The 21,985-nt window shown below is 41.0% G+C and overlaps 1 protein-coding gene across 1 annotated transcript in view; it reads right to left on the reverse strand.

Annotated features, from left to right (window-relative positions):
* PCMTD1 (protein-L-isoaspartate (D-aspartate) O-methyltransferase domain containing 1) overlaps window positions 1–21,985 on the reverse strand; it is a 57,715-nt gene that overhangs the window by 31,614 nt on the left and 4,116 nt on the right. The window contains exon 2 of the mRNA XM_089678411.1: window positions 9,333–9,763. Coding sequence (XP_089534537.1) covers window positions 9,333–9,639 — 307 coding nt within the window. The 5' untranslated portion in view covers window positions 9,640–9,763. The remainder of the gene's footprint in view (window positions 1–9,332; window positions 9,764–21,985) is intronic.

Below are 21,985 nucleotides of genomic sequence, written 5' to 3' on the forward strand. Positions count from 1 at the left end.
CACTAACCCTTTATGCTTGAGGGTCCAAAAATACGGGGCTTAAAAAACTTCAATTCCCTTGGTAGAAAAAATATTTATAGTGTTTTTGCACACACGTTTAGGAAAGTTAAGCGGTTTATTTCTGTCAGAAAACTCCTCTCAAATACGCAACCCAGAAGTTTTTTTTTTCTGCCTTGTGGCAGGGTGAGGCAATACCACTGTGTAAAATGGCAGTCTAGGCCAGGATTTTTAAGAAATAGTCGCACTAATGGTGCAGGTGTGTGCTAGGTTTCATAATAGAGTCAGAATCAGAGTTCAGCACTCCACCCTCTCTGGTGTCAGTGTGTGTCTGCAAGGTAGCAAAGAGGTACATGTATGCACCATGCTGTCCAGGACAGGGCAGACAGAGGCCTAAGCCTGAGAGAGAGACGCAGAGCAGCAGTGAGCTACAGGAAAGTGACAAGAAACCGAAAGTGGTACAGCGATTGGTGTAGGAGCACTGGGACATGTGTCTGACAATCAGGAGGACCAAGGCATGAGGCCTAAGGATTTCCAAAGAAAGTGATCTAACAGGCGAAGTATTTCGCTCTGAAATTTAAAGTGATGGTGTAAACCTCTGCATGGGAAACTTATGTCTTTTGTTGAACTTTTCTTTGCTGTTTTAAAGAAAAGTGGGCAGAAAAGCCCTTAAACGGAGTTGATGACGTGGACTGGACTAACTGTTTGCACTACCATTAGGTTAAACAACCCCTAAATTATCACAGCATCTAAACACTGAGTTTAATGTATGTCTTTAAACATCCTAATGTGCATGGACACATAGGATAACATTGAGCTGCTTCTACAGGCAGAACGCTAAACTCCTGTAGGAACAGTGTTTTTTAAGCCCAGTGCGCATGGAGCCTAAATGATATACTGTGTAATGAATGTGTGTGCTGTCCATCTATACATGCAAGTTCACCAACCCTCAGAGCAACATCCACATTCCTTGTTTTTGGATAAAGAATCACTATATTGCAGAACATATTAAAAATTATTCTTTCATTAGACTTTGTTGTAGACTGCATTGTAACATAAAAAGATGCGTGGATGTTTCTGTGGTCTGTGGGACGTTCAAAGCTGATAATGTTTCATGCATATTCTACTGATATAGTGAAGGAAATAAGTATTTGATCCCTGATGATTTCGAATGTTTGCCTACTCACAAAGAAATGATCAGTCTAAAAATCGAATGGTAGGTGTATTGTAACACTGAGAGACAGAATAGCAACAAAAAATTCAAAAGAAATGCATGTCTAACAAATTATGCACTGATTTGCATGTTCATGAAGAAAATAAGTATATGACCCCCTATCATTCAGCAGGATGTCTGGCTACCAGGTGTCTTTCATGCAGGTAACAAGCTGAGATTAGAACCAGTCACTTAAAGGGAGTGCTGCTAATCTCATTTTGTTACCTGTATAAAAGACACCTGTCCACAGGAGCAATCAAACAATCAGATTCCAAACTCCCCACCATGGCAAAGACCAAAGCGCTGTCCAAGGATGTCAGGGACAAGATTGTAGCCAGGCTGTACACAAGGCTGGACTGGGCTACAAAACTATCGCCAAGCAGCTTGGTGAGAAGGTGACAACAGTTGGTGCAATCATTCACAAATATAAAAAACACAAAACAACTGTCAGTCTCCCTAGGTCTGGTGCACCATGCAAGATATCACCTCGTGGAGTGTCAATGATCATGAGAACAGTGAGGAATCATCCCAGAACTACACGTGAGGGATCTTGTCAATGATCTCCAGGCAGCTGGGACCACAGTCACCAAGAAAACAATTGGTAACACACTACGCCGACAAGGATTGAAATCCTGCAGTACCCGCAAGGTCCCTCTGCTCAAGAAAGCACATGGCCAGGCCCGTCTGAAGTTTGCCACTGAACATCTGAATGATGCAGAGGAGGACTGGTTGAAAGTGTTGTAGTCAGATGAGACCAAAATTGAGCTCTTTGGCATCAACTCAACTCACTGTGTTTGGAGAAGGAGGAATGCTGCCTATGACCTCAAGAACACCATCCCAACTGTCAAACATGGTGGTGGAAACATTCTGCTTTGGGGGTGTTTTTCTGCTAAGGGGACAGGACAACTGCACCGCATCCAAGGGATGATGGACGAGGCAATTTATCATCAAATCGTGGGTGAGAACCTTCTTCTCTCAGCAAGGGTATTGAAAATGGGTCGTAGATGGGTGTTCCAGCATGACAATGACCCAAAACACACGGCCAAGGCAACAAAGGAGTGGCTCAAGAAGAAACACTTTAAGGTCCTGGAGTGGCCTAGCCAGTCTCCAGACCATAATCTGATTGAAAATCTGTGGAGGGAGCTGAAAGTTTGAGTTGCCAAATGTCAGCCATCAAACCTTAATGACTTGGAGAGGATCTGCCAAGAGGAGTGGGCCAAAATCCCTCCTGAGATGTGTGCAAACCTGGTGGCCAACTACAGGAAATGTCTGACCTCTGTTATTGCCAACAAGGGATTTGCCACCAAGTACTAAGTCATGTTTTGTGAAGGGGATCAAATACTTATTTCCCTCATGAACATGCAAATCAGTGCATAATTTGTTAGACATGCATTTCTTTTGAATTTTTTGTTGCTATTCTGTCTCTCAGTGTTAGAATACACTTACCATTTGATTTTTAGACTGATCATTTCTTTGTGCGTGGGCAAACATTCAAAATCAGCAGGGGATCAAATACTTATTTCCTTCACTGTACATGGTATCATAACCACTGAACTAATAAAGGCTTTGTTACACCCCTCCTCTTCTTCATTTGACACTCGTTGTGCACTGATGAAGTCTGAAAGTCTTACAACTTCACAGATGCTCCACTTACCACTTGCCTCTTTTGTTCTCAATGGTAAAATAGGAAAAAAACATTTTAGGAATAACGCTAACACAGAGCTATAGTATATAGTATAAAAAAAGACTAGTTCAATGGGTAACAGCTCAATGACACAGGGTTTAAAAACACTGCTTTTACAGGATTGTTTTTTCTCTTGAAAACGTCTACATCTGCATGGACACATAGACCTACATAGAAGCGCTTTTACAGGCTGAAAAAATACAAAACAAAACACCAATGTGTCTATGCACACACGCATTCACATGACTATTAGAAGAAAAAAGTGTTACAGGATGAAAAAAAAATACACCAAAGGCATGTGAAGGAGAGGGGCTGAAGAGCAGAAAAAAACATCAGACTTGTCTAGCGTTTGAGCAGTAATGCATTTCAGTGGCTAGAATAAATTATTGTTATGGCCAATAGAATGCAGTAATGCTCAAACACTAGATGAGCCTAAACATGTGTTCAATACGAGGCTTTTACCCTGTTTTTTAAATAACTTTTTCCTGTCAGGAGTTCTGAATTTCAGAGGGGCTAAACATATGCCCTGTGTTGTATGAGGCCTAGGGGTTAATGCCAAAAGAAGACCCAACATAACCTGCAGTGAGTTCAATTTTCAACTATTCAGAATATCCTTTTTACTTTGGTGTCATCATTGTATTTGCTCAACCTCACCCCGACCTTCTGTCCTGCCTCAATGAACCATTCACATGTGCACTGGATAGAAGGAACGTCTGCGCTTTGTAGATTTTGCCATTAGGCAACCAATAAACGAACTATGATGCACATATCACATGACAGTGGACTTCTCGCAGGACATCATTTGTATATGTCACCTAGATATTCAGAACTACTAATACCGACATAACAATGCAGTGAATGTAGAACACGTGAAGGATCACCTGAACTTAAAAGTGGGAGAAAAGCCTAGCACTGTTCCTAAAAACTCCCCCCTACTGCTACCTATCCTGCATACCCTTTATTAAAAACTATTCGTGTACTAGCCTATTTTAATCTGCTTCAATCCAGGCATATGATCCTATAGCTGCTGCAGGGGAGAGGAGGGAGTGCTGAGAACAGCTGGGCCATGGGTGTCGGCATGGCTCCCAGGATTTCTCAGCAATTGTCAACACTCCCTTACACAGGGAAGCCAGACGTGCAGGATCATGTGATTGGACCAGATTTAAAAAAGGTGAGCAGGGTATGCAGGATAGGTAGAAGGGAAAGGATAGTTTTTTGAATAACTCATGTTAGGCTTTTCTTCCATTTTAGCGCCCCTAAAATTTAAAGATTACAGAGCAAGAAGTGCATGCATACACCTGCAGGAGCCTCACAATAGCTCCTGACAGCCCATTACAACAGACAAAGATTCAGCGACACTTTCTTATCCTTTCCTGCCTCCTGAACCATGTGGCAGTCCATCATAGTGATTGGTAAAAAGGAATTGTGGGGACAGGGCTGAGCTGCGAGCCCTCAACACTACCTAGAAGTGGTGGAGCTTTACCCTTAAGAAAAGCCTAGCATTCACTAGAACTGGAGGGGGTCAGAGGCTGATGCAAGTATGTGCCCACACTTTATACAGTCTCATTAATGAGAATATAAATTATTTTATAAATAACATTATAATGTAATATTACAATTCTTGGTTGCCTCATAACAATCTGATTGTATAGTTAAAGTATAACTAAAGGCAAAACTTTGTTGTTTCCATTTCAGGCTGTGAACACCTGCCACATTTCTATTGCTGTCTGTGCCCTCGCTAAGTAATAGAGGGGAAAACTTCAAAAAAAGAAGCCAGTTCTGGTGTCAACCAGGGATTCCATCACTTTAAAGGGAATTTCTCTGACTTCTTGTTTTGACTATAGAATAGGGGGTGAAAGGAAATTTCCCCAATGGGACACAGATGGTAAAATAACCCTTACTCTATTCAAAATGGGAAAAAAAGTTTGGCTTTTAGTTCTGCTTTAAAATACTCTTCTGTAGTTTGAATTATAAAGTTATCATACCTTATAATAGAGCACCATATTGCATGTTGGCCTTATACTGTCCAGGGTCTATTCAGTGAATTTCATTAGCAGATGTTACAAAATAAAATCCCTATATTTCAGTTATCAGATGACCATGCCAATAAATGAACTTTTTTTTTTAATATCCAGATCAGTATTTTGACTCCTTATACAAATGAACAGTCTACTGACTAGTATAGTAATCCATAGCAAGTATCCTAGATTGTAAGCTCCAAGGAGCAGGTCCCTGCTATCCCTCTTGTATTGAACTGTATTGTTGCTGTATTGTCTCTCGTTATATTGTACAGCACTGAGCAAACTATTGGCGCTATATAAATCCTGTATAATAATAATAATAATAACTAGAAAAGCTACAATTTCTGGGGAAATTGTGTGAAGTGTTCTTGCCTCCACCAGTAGTCTACAACTGGAGTGGGCGGAGTAACTGGGTGGAGTGGCTTGAGTAACTGTTGTGTGGTTGGAGTGGCTGGAGGAACTGTGAAAAGGTCAATGGGCAGCGTGAGTTGCAAACAAATGGTCATATTGTGAAAACTATCAGGACTATGGCTTAGCCGTGAACATTTTGTGGCAGCAAGGATAGCTGAACGTTTTGATATAAGATTTGTGTAGGTGGGCTTGAAAATAAGGGAGTGATGGCAGTTTAGAAATCATGTCCTGATTTTTCAGCTCACACTCTAGCTTTTGTCAGCTCCCACTCTAGTTTTGAACATTCCGCCATTCATTCCTATGGGACCAATTTCACCACAAAAACGCAGATATTTCGTGAACCATATGGCGAAACGTTCCACAAAGTAATAGCACACCAATTGGGAACAATCCGCACGTTTCGGTATATTACTGTCTATGTAGTGTAAACTGTGGGAGGAGTTAGGGTGGTAAATTTGGCTATAATAATAAGAATATATATGTGAGATAACAGTAAGTGGTCTTGCCATGCAAGAACACTTAAGTCATCTCTTAGATTGTAAGCTCCAAGGTGCAGGGCCCTCCTAACCCTCTTGTATTGAACTGTATTTTTGCTGTATTGTCTCCAGGTATATTGTAAAGTGCTGAGCAAACTGTTGGCGCTATATAAATCCTGTATAGTAATAATCCCCAGACATCAGTATATGGAAATCTTTATGGTTCATATATGTCAAAGTATAGCTAAACTCTCCTATCCTTTTACAGCTTGGAATGACATCTTAGTCTCTATTAAAATTGCATTTGCCATGGTGCTGCACACATGATCATCTGTGATATCAGCTATTAGATGGTTTAAAATGTTGGTTGAGCTGAAATACGTATACTGGCCACGTATCCAAAGAACAAAGGCATACCGCTCAGGAAACAGTCCAGATCAATCCACAACAGGCGCAGGCTCTGGCTCACCACCACACACGATGCAATAGGAAGAAGGATCAGCCGCACACCAGAGGATAGATGAATATAGTGTGTATTTATTAATCCATAGGACACACAAAACACCAGGACATATTAACGCATTTCCCACGATCTCATGCTTAATCATAACCGTTATTATTAAGAACGAGATCATGTGAAACGCCTTAACAGGTCCTGTATTCATGTCCTGGTGTTTTGTGTGTCCTGTGGATCAATAAATACACATAATATTCATCTATCCTCCAGTGTGTGGCTGACCCTTCTTCCTATTACTGCCCTTTGTGTCTCTCACTGAACAAGTATAACACTTGTAGAAAAAAATGAAAACATATACTTATCACCACATGAAGATGACAAGTGAAACTACCCTTTTATGGCCAGCTTTAGGCCCCATTCACATCTGGACGTTTTGCATCACTCGACAATCATGACAGAACTGCACCGCATTTTAGGTGCCATTGAAAATTAATGGCACCTTAACACGCATAGTGCAATTTGTCATTTTTGCACAGCATTTTAGGATTGCGGGCAGGATTTCTGCAATAGAAAATGGCCAGGTCTTAGGCTCATGTCACACTAGTGATCCTGTCACCACACAGACATGCTAAAAGAACAAAAAAAAAACACATGGTGGAAGGAATTGCTTCACTGCTGCTCAATATCATAGGAGCAGAGTGCCCTCTTTAGCAATCCTATTAGTGACGAGTTGCCAGAAGTGACAGGATAGCCTGTGAGACGCAGTCCTTGCTTTTATTGCTTGATTCACCTGGCAAGCCAAACTCTGCCATAAAACAATGATAGGAATATAAATAGTGTTGTTAAAGTGCTCTTTTCCTATTTCATGTAAATTGTATGTTTGGAAAACAGAGGGTTTGATTCTTAACAGGCAAAGATCCATCTAGATCAGCCAAGTATACAAAAAAAGCAGTCATCAAGATGTAGCTTGGATATGAAGAAACAAGACCCTGCTCTTCTACCAAGATGGCCACCTCCACGCAGGGACACAGTGCAGAACAAGGCATGGTTAGTCAGTAATGGAGAAAAGACAAACTGTAGGAAGACCACAGGCAATATTGGCGACTAGTATTTAACCTCACTTGCCTTATTTGGGAACAGCCTCCACAGTACAGCTCCTCTATACAAAAAAAAAAATGTAAGAAAAAATGTATTATGAACACTATGTATTATATTATGTACATGTATTATATACACTCACCGGCCACTTTATTAAGTACACCTTGCTAGTGCCAAGAAAATATCTCCCACACCATTACACCACCACCAGCCTGAACCACTGATACAAGGCAGGATGGATACATTGTTTCATGTTGTTTACACCAGTTTCTGAATGTCACAGCTGAACCAGTCTGCCCATTCTCCTCTGACCCCTAACATCAACAAGGCACTTTCGTCCACACAACTGCCGCGCACTGGATAATTTCTCTTTTTTGGACTATTCCCTACAAACCCTAGAGATGGTTGTGCGTGCAATTTCCAGCAGATCAGCAATTTGAAATACACAGACCAGCCCGTCTGGCACCAACATTCAAATTCACTTAAATTCCCTTTCTTCCCCATTCTGATGCTCGGTTTGGACTTCAGCAAGTCATCTTCACCATGTCTAGATGCCTAAATGGACTGGGTTGCTGCCATGTGATTGGCTGATTAGCAATTTGTGTTACTAAGCAATTAAACAGGTGTACCTAATAAAGTGGCCGGAGAGTGTATATGGAGGAGTACTGCAGAAGCTGTTGGCATGTTTCCTCCCACTGAAGTCATCACTGGAGCACCAGTTCATACACTAACACCAACAATAGGGCATTGTTTCACCCACTGATACCAATGAACGGGCACTGTTCAACCCACTGACACCAATGAATAGGGCTCTATTCCTCCCACTGACAACAATGATTGGGCATTGTTCCTTTTACTGACACAAGTAAAATGCAGAGGCAATAATGTGCCATCATTGTTCCTCCCACATCAACCCTGGGAAGCTTTTTACTACCACTCACTACCAAGCCTGGATCGTATGCTCCAGTTGACCACTGATGCCAGGGCATTTGTTTTTCCCACTGGCCATCTAAAGTCTGAAGGACAGTGAATTGGCCCTTTTTTTTTAAATGTTTAAGAACTCCTGGTTTACGTCACTGGGAGATGCAATTAATGGATGAAAAAAAACTATCAACATCTACATAAGAATTTATAGCTTATTTTTGCAAATGTACTTAACTCTAACACCCATCTAAAAATTTATCAGCTACTAGTATGTAGTATATTATAGGTAAACAAAATGTAATTGCTCTGGAGTGTCTGGTTCCACCACCATAGTACACATGGACTGAAGCCAAAATCTAGCTAAGTGCCAGTTCACATATATGCGGATTGGATGCGGTTTGAACCGCATCCAATCCGCATGACATGTGAAAAAACATTGCTTCCTGGTGCCTGTTCACATATGTCCGGTGCACTGGCGGTATGGATTCAGTGGAGATTCAGTGCAGTTTGAAAAAGAGTCATGTACGATTTCTGAGCACTGCCTTCAGGGTCAGGTATGGATTACAAGCTATTGACTTCTAAGAGAACCGTTTCTAACTTGCATGTGTGTGAACAGGATAAGATCCTGAGCTAATCCTGTCCTGAGCCTGATGTAAACCTGACATGAACCGCTGAACAACTAGTGTATCAATTAGCTCTGAAACCTGAGCTTCATTCCGCACCACACATAATCTCACACTTCCTACATAATGGAGTTACCAAGAGTCTGAAGCATTACCAGTTTAAAAATATTTCCATGTGCACTACCAGTTTAAAATGAACTATACATGTATACCACGTGTCATTTTAGAACATCCTTACGAATGTAAACAATAACATAAAAAGATATCCGATGATATAATGCAAGTAATATATAGTGTTTATATTGTTAGAGTCTTAGGCATGATTTCTGAGATACGCTTGTTTAATATATGGCTCAACCAAATCTGAAATACTTCTTACAACCATTTACAGCACCAAATAATATTAATTAATTAGAAAAATGATTTACCTAAAATTAAGCCCACCATTGTACTTAAATATCCAGTTCCACTTCCAAGGTTTAGAAAAGATAATCCCGGTTGAAGTTTTAATGCCTCCATAACTTCTGAATAGATGCAAGGTGCAGATAGGTGTATGTTCCCATGCTTCCAAGCCAAGTCTTTATATGCATTGTCCCTGTAACCTTCCAAGTAATATTCTCCTCGGTCAATTGCTCTGAAGGCTTGTTCTACTTTTTCAGTACGTATATACTGTGCCTCTTTTAGGTTATCAATTAAGTCATCATTGTCTTCTCCAGCGCTCACTGCTCCTCCCATGATAGGTCAATAGTTTAAACGAATTTGTTACATTCGATAAAAGAAGAATAAAGTATCAATGAGACCACCAATTGAAATCAGCTGACCTCTAGCAGGTTATCACTACAACTTCCATATATGCACCCTGTGGAAATAAAAAGAGATGCAAAGGATTTGAGTTTCTTATAAACAAACAGAACAAAAGCAAATATTAACAGGGTAGGTGGTAGAAGGCATTTCAAGCAAACAATTTGTGTTTTTTGACCCCTTCCTTTAGTAACACAGCAGGATCCCCTACTTAAGGGGCCACAGTTTCAGAAATAATGTGTACCATCATAGTATGATAAAATCTAATGACTCACAAAAAGAATCTTTTTATTCAGTGGTCATATTTAGGGTTTCCTGCTGTTTAGAATAGAGCTGGGAGAGATAAACATTTGTTACTACATAGACATTATTTCCATTTGTATAAATCCTTATAATTTACAAATGTCATACAGCATAGTTTTTTTTCACACATACGTTACCTACTGTGCATTTAATTCTTTCACTGTTGGTGGCAATTTATATATTTGAGAACATAATGAACAGCTTTGGATTTTGGTGATTAAATAGAGAAAATGTGATAAGACCCAGGCTTACCACAGACTAGATTCAAATGTTTTATGCAATTAGAAAAAATACTTTTCTCACTTTTAGAAATGGGTGAAAATAAAAAAAATCTTTTTGAAAACAGAGCTGCCATGTGGGCTTTGCCCACACAGCCACATCATTCATTTACAGAGTTCTGTGAATTAATGAACTACAAGTCCTGACAGCCTTTGCGGCTGTCAGCTTGTAGTTCTCAATGGACTACTACGGTGCTGTTGAGCATTGTGGTAGTTCATTGAGTCTTCCTGTCAGACTGTATCTGCTTGCCTGTACGGGATGTACGGGAACACAGATACACTGACAGTTTGCAGGAGTCCTGCATGGCACCAGTGATCTGGTGATTGCTGGTGCAATGCTTTCCAGACTGAATAAAAGAAATAAAATAGTAAATGCACATTTGTTTACCTGTATCTTCTACCAACAATCAATAACAAACCTCCAAGACAGGAGAAAATCCTTATTAGCAAAATGTTTTCTCCCATCAGGCATTAGGAATGAGAGCGGGGTATACTGCTGCACTACAGAAATGCATGGATGAAAAACTGGAGTACTGAACAAGTAGGGTATGACTGGAGCAGGGGCAGACTGACCATTTGGAAACTCGGGAACTGCCCGAGGGCCTGGGGTCAGTAGGGTGCCCCATGAGATGCCCCTGGTACCTTTTTCATAGGCTTTTTTGAGTTTGGACAAGGACACAGGGGCCCCATGATCCCCTATTGCCTGGAGGCCCCATGAGTTGTCAGTCCGCCCCTGGACTGGAGTGTACTTTCAAAAGGCAAAAATCTCTCTTCCAGAGCTACCAGTTCTATTCCCTTGTCTTGGAGCATCACTACTTTAGGAGGAGGTGCACACCCACATCACTGCTTTTTTCAGTAGTAAAAAAAATAGTTAAAAATTGGACAAATAACATCATGAAAGGTAAGTTCAAGAAGCAGTGTGGCTTCACATGTATTTTCAAATATGTGCAACATAAATAACACTGGCTTCCATTAATCAAGACCCTGAAATGGCAAACAAAAGTTGCTGAAGCAGCCCATATAACCCCTAACACTCCCAGCAATCCTAAGTTTTTTTAGCAAGCAATAACTTGTAGGCTTACCTATAGGTACCGTAAATATCTCCTAGATGTGCAGTTTCGAAGATATTTACCTGTGTAGCCGCCAGTGAAGTCACCGGTACATGCTCTCTGAAGGAATGGCATACCTGTGCCATTCCTTCAGAGTTTTGCGCCATAAACAATGACTCCCATGAGTGACGTCATTGCAGCTTGGCCAATCAAGCGGCCACAGCTAGCAGCCAGCGAACCCAGAAAAAGACCGGGTGATGATGGATTCCCTGTCAGCAGTAACAGGGCACTGTTGGAGAGATCCGCTTAACAGGTAAGTTTGTCATAATGTGCTAGTATGCTGTGCATATTAGTACATCATGACTTTACTCTGCGGGGGGACCAGTTGTTTCGGGGGGTTTTCAGCAGCGGTTTACTACCACTTTAATTTAGACCTAAACATTCTAAACAAGATCTATGAATGGAGAATGGTTCTCCACAGACCTGTCAATCATCAGCCCACCCCCATTCAAAGATCCTGTTTTACTCATAGTAGCTGTAGCAGATGCTTCTATGAATGGAGCAGCCAGGAGGAAAGGGCAGGCATAGTCAGGCACTCTTCATGAGTGCCAGTCACAGCCCCTTACTTCTCCTAATCCTCGCTGCACCGAAAGATTAAACGTCAGGGTCAGGGGGTTATTGGAGAAGATTTAGGTGAAAAGTGGACACAGCAGAACAAGGGACACATCTCAGTGAAGGTAAGTAATGTCCCTTGTGCTGGTGTTTTATTTTCTTGTTTTAGGTAAACTTAGGCTTTAAGCTGTATTGAAATACAGCTCGAATTAAGCTGAGCCAAGTATCTGCGCTGGTGATATAGCTTAGGGGCCGAAGTTCTAGAGGGCAGTCAGCTTGTGCTTGCATGTCAATCTGCCCTGACTACTAAGGAGACCCTAAGTGCTCATGCACACAGGGCTTAAAAAAGCACTGCTTTTACAGCAGCAGATTTAGATACACTAAACTACTGGAAGCCAAACTACAGCTCACACTTTATAAGCAGTTACAGCGTTTTATTTATCCTATTGGGATAAAAGTTTTATATAAAAACTGATCACTGTAAGCACCCCTTTCTGTAGTAAATGGTTTTTCTCAATCCTTTAACTGCCGCATCTGAGGATAAAAATAGAACACTAATGAAGCTGACACATCTAAGAATTGGTAAACTCCAATATAATACATTTTGGTTTTGGGTTTAATACAGATTTAGGGTAAAAAAAAAATCCTTTTACCTTCAGAACCACTTTAAAGCCTAACTCCAGGAATCTTGTGTCATCCCCTGATAGGTAACTCCATCAAAATCTTGCACTCAGACAAGAGTTCTACTTTGAGTGCACTGTCATTTTCCCTCAACCCCATCTATTTTAATGTATCTTCCCGGTCATAGGACACCCTAAACACTTCCAGCCTTTATCAGTAACGGGCGTTTTCAGAAATTCAAAGCAGGCTAGACCCTCCCATATCCCAGAATATACCACTTCCTAAACCAGACAAGGGGAAGGCGTCGTCCCCTCTTCTGCTTTGACTACCTTTGATCCACAGCTTACCTGGTCAGACATGATCTAAATCACATACAAAGGTTCACATATCCAGTAGATCCTTTCACTCTTCCTTATATTAAAAAGTGGGAGGTAGAACCAGGAAGTTCTTTTTCAGAAAACAGATAGACCAACTTATTTGGTTTATCCATAAAGCATCAATTTCAAATAAAATACAAGAGACCACATTTAAGATGTAAGTGTACCATAACATTTTTCCACAGTGCTCCTCCCTCTGCTAGAGATGTCAACAACATGAGGGAACTATAATACACGTGTTTTGGAGATGCCCAGTCTTACAAAACTTTTAAAACCAGGTGAGGGACATTATATTCCAACTGACCAAGATCCATCTTGGAGACAACCCTGCAGCATTCCTCCTCCACCTAACAGCATTGTCAGCAAAACACAAACAATCTCTTCTGATGCTCAGTAAAATAATAAAATAAACCACGGAGGGAAATAATTTTGAAAGATGTGCTTCTATTTAGGGATGCACCGAAATTTTGGTTGCCGAAACGCTCCAGCAGAAAACGTGCCTTTCAGCCGTTGGCTGAAATGAAAAAAAGCACGGATACAGGTGCTGAAAAAACCCCGCCCCTCACGACCCCTTGGCAGTCCTCAGCCTTACCTGAAAAACCATCAATCCCGGCGCTGGGCATAGAGATGAGTGAAGGAAAGATGACCGCCACTCATCTCTATGTCCTTGGAAGACCGGAGCGCTGTCACTTCCCATTCTAGCCATTTTTTTTTTCTTTTAAAGCACTAGATCAATGCTTTTTTTTGTAAAGAGCTGCATAGATTGACAAAGCTATATAAGTACCTTAACTAAATAAACAAATTAATCAAATAAATAGAGGAGAGATGTGAGGTCTTATTGACCCCACATCTCTCCATAAAGAGGACCTGTCACTAATTATTTCTATCACATGGGATGCATGCATTTCTTGTGATAAGAATAAAAGTGATTAAAATTTTTTCTAAAGGGACAGTGCAAAAAAAAAAAAAACATTAAATAAATTTAAAAAAAAGTTTAAAGTGTCTCCGTCACTCCAGTACTCGCATGTAGTGGTGAACGCATACCTAGGCCATGCCCACATATGTTAACTGTGTTCAAACCACACACGTGAGGTATCGCCACAAACGTCGGAGCGAGAGCAATAATTCTCGCACTAGACATCCTCTGTAACTTTACACTACTAACCTGTAGAAAATTTTAAAGTATCACCCATGGAGATTTTTTAAGTACTGCAGTTTCATGCCATTCCACAAGCGTGTGCAATTTTAAAGCGTGACATGTTGGGTATCTATTTACTCGCCGTAACATCCCGTTTCATATTTTACAAAAGAAATTGGGTTATATATATTTTTTTTTTGCTTTTTTAATCAGTGTATTTTTAAAAAATATATATATATTCATTTTTAAAAACTGCGCATTTCGGTTTTCAGCCAAGTACATTTTGAATTTTTGGTTTCGGCACCAGAATTTTAATTTCGGTGCACCACTAGTTCTATTGGATTAACTTTACATGTAATCCCACATATTGAGCTTTGATGACCAGTCTGTGATAATCTCTCCAACCTTGCCTTCCTTTAGTAACACAGCAGGATCTCCTACTTAAGCGGCCACAGTTTCAGAAATAATGTGTACCATCATGGTATGATAAAATCTAATGACTTACCTGCAACAGATGCAACCGCTGGGAGTGATGCACATCTACATACAGTATTGTGTTCCAGCAAAGGGAAGGGGAGTTCCTGTTCAGCTCCCAGAACAAACTCAAGTTGGGCAGAGTGCTTCTCAGCCATTCGCAGGAAGCATTGTATTTCAACATAGAAAATAAAACTTCCTCTGCCCCACTGAGGTGGAGTTTGTGACGACATCCACCTGCCTCTCCACCTCAGCCAAAAAGAGGAAGTCCTAATTTCTTTGATGAAATACAGGACTTCCTGTGAATGGCTCAGCAGCCCGCCTTAATTTTGTTCTGGGAGCGGAGTGAGAAGTCCTCATACTGCAACGCTATATACAGTGTGTAGCGGAGGCTACATATAGTGTATATAGAGCTCACAGCAGCTGCATGCATTAGTGAAGCAGCTTGGTCCAAACTATTTAAAGTCACAAGAAATGTGGAGTTAGATGTTAAAGCAGTATTAAACCCAGAAGCAAACATTTATTATACTGCAACTTACCAATTCTTAGATATGATGGCTGCATTCATTTCCTTTTATTGGCTTTCTCTCTTCTATTTTCATCTGATGACTCAGCTGGCAACTCTGTTGCTTTTTAGAAGTTAAAGCTCACCAGCAGAATGTATCAGCTTACATGGATGAGACTATCCATTTACCACTGGCAGGGGTGATTAAAATTATAAGCTTTTGTTTATACATGTAAAATATTTATCCCAAAAGGAAAAAAACTGTTTTCTGTAACTGATTACAAAATGTTGGTTGGAGTTTGCCCCCCCCCCCACTGACAGTGCTGCTGTCTCCTGTGTCCTAGTTCATTCCTCCAGAGTGGTGTCTCAATGATACAGGAGGTGTGTTACTTGCCAGATCACCAGGTGAAAACAGAAAGGAAAAAGCCAAAAAGAAAAGAAAACTGATGCAGTTACCACATCTAATGATTGGTAAAGCTGCAAAATATTACATTTTTGGTTTTATACCGCTTTAACTCCTCTGTACTAATAAAAGACTGAGCCCAAGACCTCCTGTAGCTGCCAGCTAGTTCAGAGGAGACTATCATAGTAGTAGCTGGTGGATGGTGTTGTAGATGGCAGCGACCGTAATTCACCAAAACACAACCATTTGCTTGCAGCTATTACAATATTCTCTCTGGGACAAATGTAGCAAGCAGCTTGTGTTGTCAGCTTGTGTTTGGTGATCCATTCCGGCCGTTGTCATTAACACAAACCGCCAGCTACTACTGTAGTAAAGTCCTCTGAACTAGCTGGTCTTTGAGTCAGTCAGTACAAAGGAAGCAGAAGAGGCAAAGAGCTGCACGGTAAGCAGAGATGCAGATGTTTCTTCTTGCTGTGTTCAAAGGAGGCGGGGGCTGCATGCTATCAGTCAGAGTCAGTTTCCTAACTTCAGCATGGTCAGATGGCAGGGGTAAGGGGTAGGTGAGCTATCCAATCACACTACTGTACAACCAGGGCACACATTTTAACAGGACAAATGCTATGTGCATTGTCCTGTTAAAATGTCATTCCTTGGGGGAATGAACAATTTTTAACTTCTGAAGGGACTTCTTTAAGGCCCCTTCTGGTCTGCAAACCACAGACAAGAACCAAGAGAGAACCAGTTAGCCATGTTTACATGCAACTCCTTTATATACTGTTAAAGCACATGGTACAAAATCAGGACTGACTTCAAACTATCCCACAGAAACGTCAAGGGATACTTACACTGGAAGTCCGCAAAAGGAAAGATGGTAATAATGGTACCAGGTGCTTGACAATGCTGGTCATACACATAACAACTTTCAAGCAATTTCAACCTTTTCAAACCTCTTTCAACCAGCAAAAGTGACCAAACAGATCAACACAGCCTTCAACCAACTGATCCCTCCATTATTTCAGAAGTCAAAAGCTGGACAAAAATTGCAGAGTCTATGGCTAGCATAAAGCCCAGCTCATACCTGAGCCAGTCAAAGACGACTTAGCGCTTCACCAGAAATGCTTCAGCACTCAACACTGAGATTTCTATTATTTTCAGTGGTACCTATTCACACCTGAACACAGTGTTGCTGGAAACTCACTATTCAAAAAAATACAGGAGCTTCATGTGTGTTGACCCCAATAGACTTCTATGGGAGTGTGTTAAAATGCCTTTAACAGTAATTTTTTCGTGTTTTCTTGCCTAGTAACCAGCGTTCCATTGGCTTAAGAGAAAAAAAAATGCTCAAGCTTGAAACCTACAAAATTACACCTGTACAAAGGCTAAACAGAAAATGCCTGAAAAATGACCAAATATGCTCAGCTAAACTGGGCTGCTCTTATACAATTTGCTCATTTATTGAACCACTTCCCACCCAACCTATTGTAAGAAAACAACCGAGCGGGAGTACTCTTATCCTCGATGCATCAGGGATGTTCAATTCATATCGCCTAACACCCGGGACATGCAGTTCCGGGCGTCAGGCAGGTAGTTTTTCTTTTACCTTTAGCCCTGCTGCGGGCAAGCAGCACGGCTCATCTTTCAGGTGGAAGCATTCGGGGGGTAGTGCTGATGCCCGATTGCTTCCACACAGCCCACTATGGTGCCAGCCTCTGCCCCCTCCCCCACTATGGCTCCGCTTGCCCATCTGCGGGCCCGGGACCAGTCAGTGGCTGTTGGCAGGTATAGGGGAGGGAGGAGAGCAGAAACATCAGCTCCCCTCCCTTTCTTGTCCTGACTCGGAAGTGATGTGACATCACTTCCAGGTCCCCGTTGACAGATTTCCGGCCATAGAGGCCAGGAAAGAATGTAATGCAGTGTGATGTGCACTGCATTACATTCAGTAGAGCACAGGGGAGAAATTTTCTCAAAAAAGAGAATCTGTCACCAAAAATCATCACATAGGGGACTTTCTGTCCCCTATGCAAAAACGAAAAAAAAAAGTTAAGTAAAAAAAAAAAAAAAATTAAAGTTATACCCAAGCATATAACCCCACCAAATTTTTAAAGGCCCCCCACATATGTACGCATATACAAATGTAAAAGCACTCGCTAGTCCACCTACACATGAAAACGATTGCAATACATGTTACATATCACCACGCACAGCAGAATGAGAACAATAATTCTAGCATCAGACCTCTTCAATAACACTAAACTGATGACCTAGAAGGGGCTTTAAATGTGTCACCTATAGAAAATATAGGGTACTAAAGTTTGTTGCCATTTGCAAATTTAAGGTTTGACATGTTGGATATCTATTTACTTAATGCAACCTCATCTTTTATATTTTACAAAAAAATTGGATAATTTATTGTTTTTTGCGCCCTAATATTAACTTGAGTGTATTTTTTACTGAAGTTTTACATTTCCTAGACCTTTGTGATAATATCGTGTGACATAAAAAAAAATGTAACTACTGCTATTTTGTTCTCTAGGATCTCTGATTTTAGAAAATATATGTTTTAGAGTTTTGTGTACTCTTCAGGCCTTAAATTTTTTTTTAAATATCTCAAACTGTCTACTTTACAAAAAGGAGTAATTTGGGGGCATGTGTACTGTCCTGGCATTAGAGGGCTCAAGAAATGAGATCGGCAGTCAGTACATCGGGACTGATCAATTTTTAACAATATACAAGTGTCATCACTTCTTGTTCCAGTGTGACGTCATATCCGGCCTGAACTTGCAGTGGTTGGAGCACACGCCGCTAACAAAGAGGTGCTGAGTCTGGGCACAGGGACAAGTGAGTGCAGTGATACATCTATGTTTTTACACCTGATATAATACTACACTATATTACTTTGGTTTGTTGTTGTGGTGTCTTTGAGACAATATTGAAGATATGGGAGATGGTCTGAAGATCTGTTGATATATGATGTGATCGGTCTGGAGAATTTATACCAATGTGCTAGTTGACCTTTAATTTAGAGGTCACTGGATTGATGGTGAGTGCACACTTTTCAAAGGGGTTGGTGATTTGTGGTGGCACACATGGAACATCATTTATCAGTACACAGAAGATTCACATGTATGGTGGCAGAATCGTACCGTATAAGTTTGGACTGCATAATGACTGAATTTTGGTTCATTATTTAATGTTTACAATATTTTTGAGATTTAAAAAGTATGTGCTTCTTTCCCCCCAGTTATACTTATCTAGGTGGATGCTGCATCTGTCCCCCACTGGCTCTAAGTGTGAGAACTCAGGCAATCACAGTGAGTTCTCACAGCTGCTCTGAGCAGAGAGGGGTGACTGTCAGTCACCCCTCTATGCTTTCCCCCCCATGCTCACTCGAGTGCTGTGTTGTGGAGAGGGGGGGGGGAGCGGCTGGCTCAGGTTCTCAGCAGATCGCTGACAGGCTGAGCCAGGTGCCACTCCAGACTCTGGGGTGGGTCCCGGCTTTAAATTCAGGATCTTTCCCAAGCCTGGACTGGCTGAGTGAAATAAGCGGACAGCGGGCTTCTGCTGGCTGTCAGCTGAAAATGATCCACAGAAGAACAGTCAAAAGAGCTTGGGCTGTACTTCTTCTAGAACAGTTATTATATAAGTTAGCGCAATATCCCTGTTTTTTCTTTACATTACACACAAAGTGATATATATACCATAGTTTGTGGACTCAATAACATACACCAATTTTGGGTTATTTTTACCAAACAAATGTAGCAGAATATATTTTGGCCTAAATTTATGAAGAAAAAGTATTTATTTGCAAAATTGTATAACAGAACTTTTTTTTTCAAAATGTTCAATATTTTTTTCGCTTAAATAGCAAATATATAAAAAAAAACAGCGGTGATTAAACACCACCAAAAGAAAGTTCTATCTGTCTGAAAACAATTACAAGAATTTCATTTGGGTACAGTGTTGCATGACTGAGTAATTGTGTGGCAGCTCTAAAAGCTGAACATTGACCTGAGCAGGAAGAGGATGAAAGTGTCCGCTATTGAAGTCTTTAATTAGATGTTAGGTATTACTGTCAGATCGTGCTGCAATAGACTGCAATCTGCCATGCTCTTTGTACTGCAGTTTACACAATCTACCATTCCACAGGTATCAATATCCTTCACGGATTACCTTCATTAGGTTTTTTACACAAGTGTCTTGTGATGTTTATTTATTGTCAGCTGCTGAAACAACTTTGCATTTCTCCCACACAGCCAACATGTTTTAAACTAAGGTTCATAACTAAAAACAATCTGTGTTTTGTGCTTTTATGTTGTCTGACGAGAAGGATGACTCATTGAACCAGTTCTTTGGTTTGTGAGCTGCACTGATGTCATGTTTATTATTATTTATGGAAAGTAAACGTTTGTCTATTTATGGGGAAGGGCCTGCAAGTTGCATAACATACAAGTGCAATGGTAAACGGATCATAACAAAGAAAGTGGAAGTAACCTGACTCAGAGATCTTCAGGCTTTCTTCTAAGCAGTTTGGAGAGTGTGTGGAGCTTGATGAACGGTGTGACAGATGAGGTGAGGACTGCCCTGAGGCTCACAGTAAACACTGCTGTGGCAACACTGAAAACACAGGCAGTATGACGCCACAGCCTGGGGGATGAGCAAAGCTTTACTGTGTTGCTGATGGATGATTATCAGTCAGGTATATAGAAACCCAACTACTAAAATCTGATCTATGCTTTGCCATTTCAAAACAACATAATAACAGTGGTGATCCTGCTATGAAGGTCTGTGTTCAGGCCTCATTCAGATGCAGCTAAATACTGCGGCTCCCTGTGCTATGGCCGCATACAAACTGGATGATCAGCTGTGTCTAGTTTGTGTGCAGGCAGAACTGCCAGCCTTGGATGCTGCTGTCTATGTCTAGGACGGGTAAGAGCCCCGAATCACATGTAACTACTCAGATGACAAGTTAGATGCCAACAGCAGCGGTGCTGACCATTGATTTCTACAAATTGAGCATAAACCTAGCTACAGCTGTTCACACACAGAATGCACATAAAGATCGTTCCTCTGCCAGCAAGAAAATGCAGATTCCTACTGGCATCTGCCCATCTGAATGGGCCCTTATAGGTTGACAACACTCTGTTACCGTCTCCTAATTGCTCTCCTACGTTGTCGCCCTGTCACATGTTCTCCCAACAGAGACTACAATGATCATGCCATCAGGACCCCTAATAAGAAACGCCATGCATGGAGACATGAAGTAGCTACAAAGAGTCTGCAGGAGATGCAACACAGGATAAAAAAGGTGTTTCAAACAGAACTAAAGCCTCTTATCCAGTTTACAGCCAAGGAAGCTGCCATCTTAGCTTCTGCTTGATCTGCAGTTGCCATGCTGTGATCAGTTATGACACCATGATGCCATTTGATGGTTGGAAAGTTCAGTTGGGAGAACACCAATAATTGTGACAGCTATCATTCATGGCAAGCCTTCACTGGAACTGTTTTGCGGAACAGTTAACGTATAAACTACAGCCAACTTTTTCTTTTAGTTCTATATAAAGTGGAGAGAGTTTAGAAAGCCTGTCTGTTCCCTGTGATTCACCCTCTCTATTTGTCCTGTTTACCATGATCACCAAAAGGGAAAGTAAAAGAAAAGCCCACATTTTGGGCTGTCCCCAGAACAGTAATAGACTGGAAATTTTCCAGTGGAGACACTAGTTCTGATGACACCCAAGTATTCCATCACTTTAGAGGGAATCAAAAACAATATTTTTGACTTTTTGCTATTAAACACGTCCAGTAAAAAAAATTTAAAAAATAAAGTTCTGTCAAAAATTTAGGCCAAAATGTATTCTGCTACATGTCTTTGCTAAAAAAAAAAATCCCAATATGTGTAAATTAATTGGTTTACATGAAAGTTATAGCATTTACAAATGGAGGTGTATATACTGGAATTTTCTATTTTTATTATTATATTTTTAGTTTTTTTACTAGTAATGGTGGTGATCAGCGACTTATAGCATGACTGCGGAAGGAATTTTGACACTGGGGAGAAACAACTTGGTGTCACTGAGATCCCTAGTGACACCAATACAGTGATCAGAGCTAATAAAAAGCACTGACACTGTACTAATGGCACTGGGCATAAAGGTGTTAACATTGGTGCAATCAAAGGGTTAACTGTGTGCTGTTTCACTATGTGGGCTGTGTGTGTGTTTCACTGTAAGCACACTGCTTTGTATGGCTCTGCTATGCAAAGCCATACAAAGTAGTGTGCAGGAGCTGACAAGAAAGTGATCTGTATTGTTTACATACAGGTCTCTTCCCCATTGGAGATACTCGGCAATCACTGGGTGCTGGCGAGTTATCGCTGGCCGGGACCCGAAGATTGACAGCTGAGACCACGAATGGCGCCTGCACCCCCTACCCAGAACTGCAAAATCACGTATACATACGTGATTTTGCGCACCACCCTATAGAAGAAATACTATAGCACCCTATAGAAGAAATACTGCTACAG

The sequence above is a fragment of the Staurois parvus genome, unplaced genomic scaffold (assembly GCF_062004578.1).
Source record: "Staurois parvus isolate SC_StPar_1 unplaced genomic scaffold, SC_StPar_1.0 ptg000205l, whole genome shotgun sequence".
NCBI classification, from domain to species: Eukaryota; Metazoa; Chordata; class Amphibia; order Anura; family Ranidae; genus Staurois; species Staurois parvus.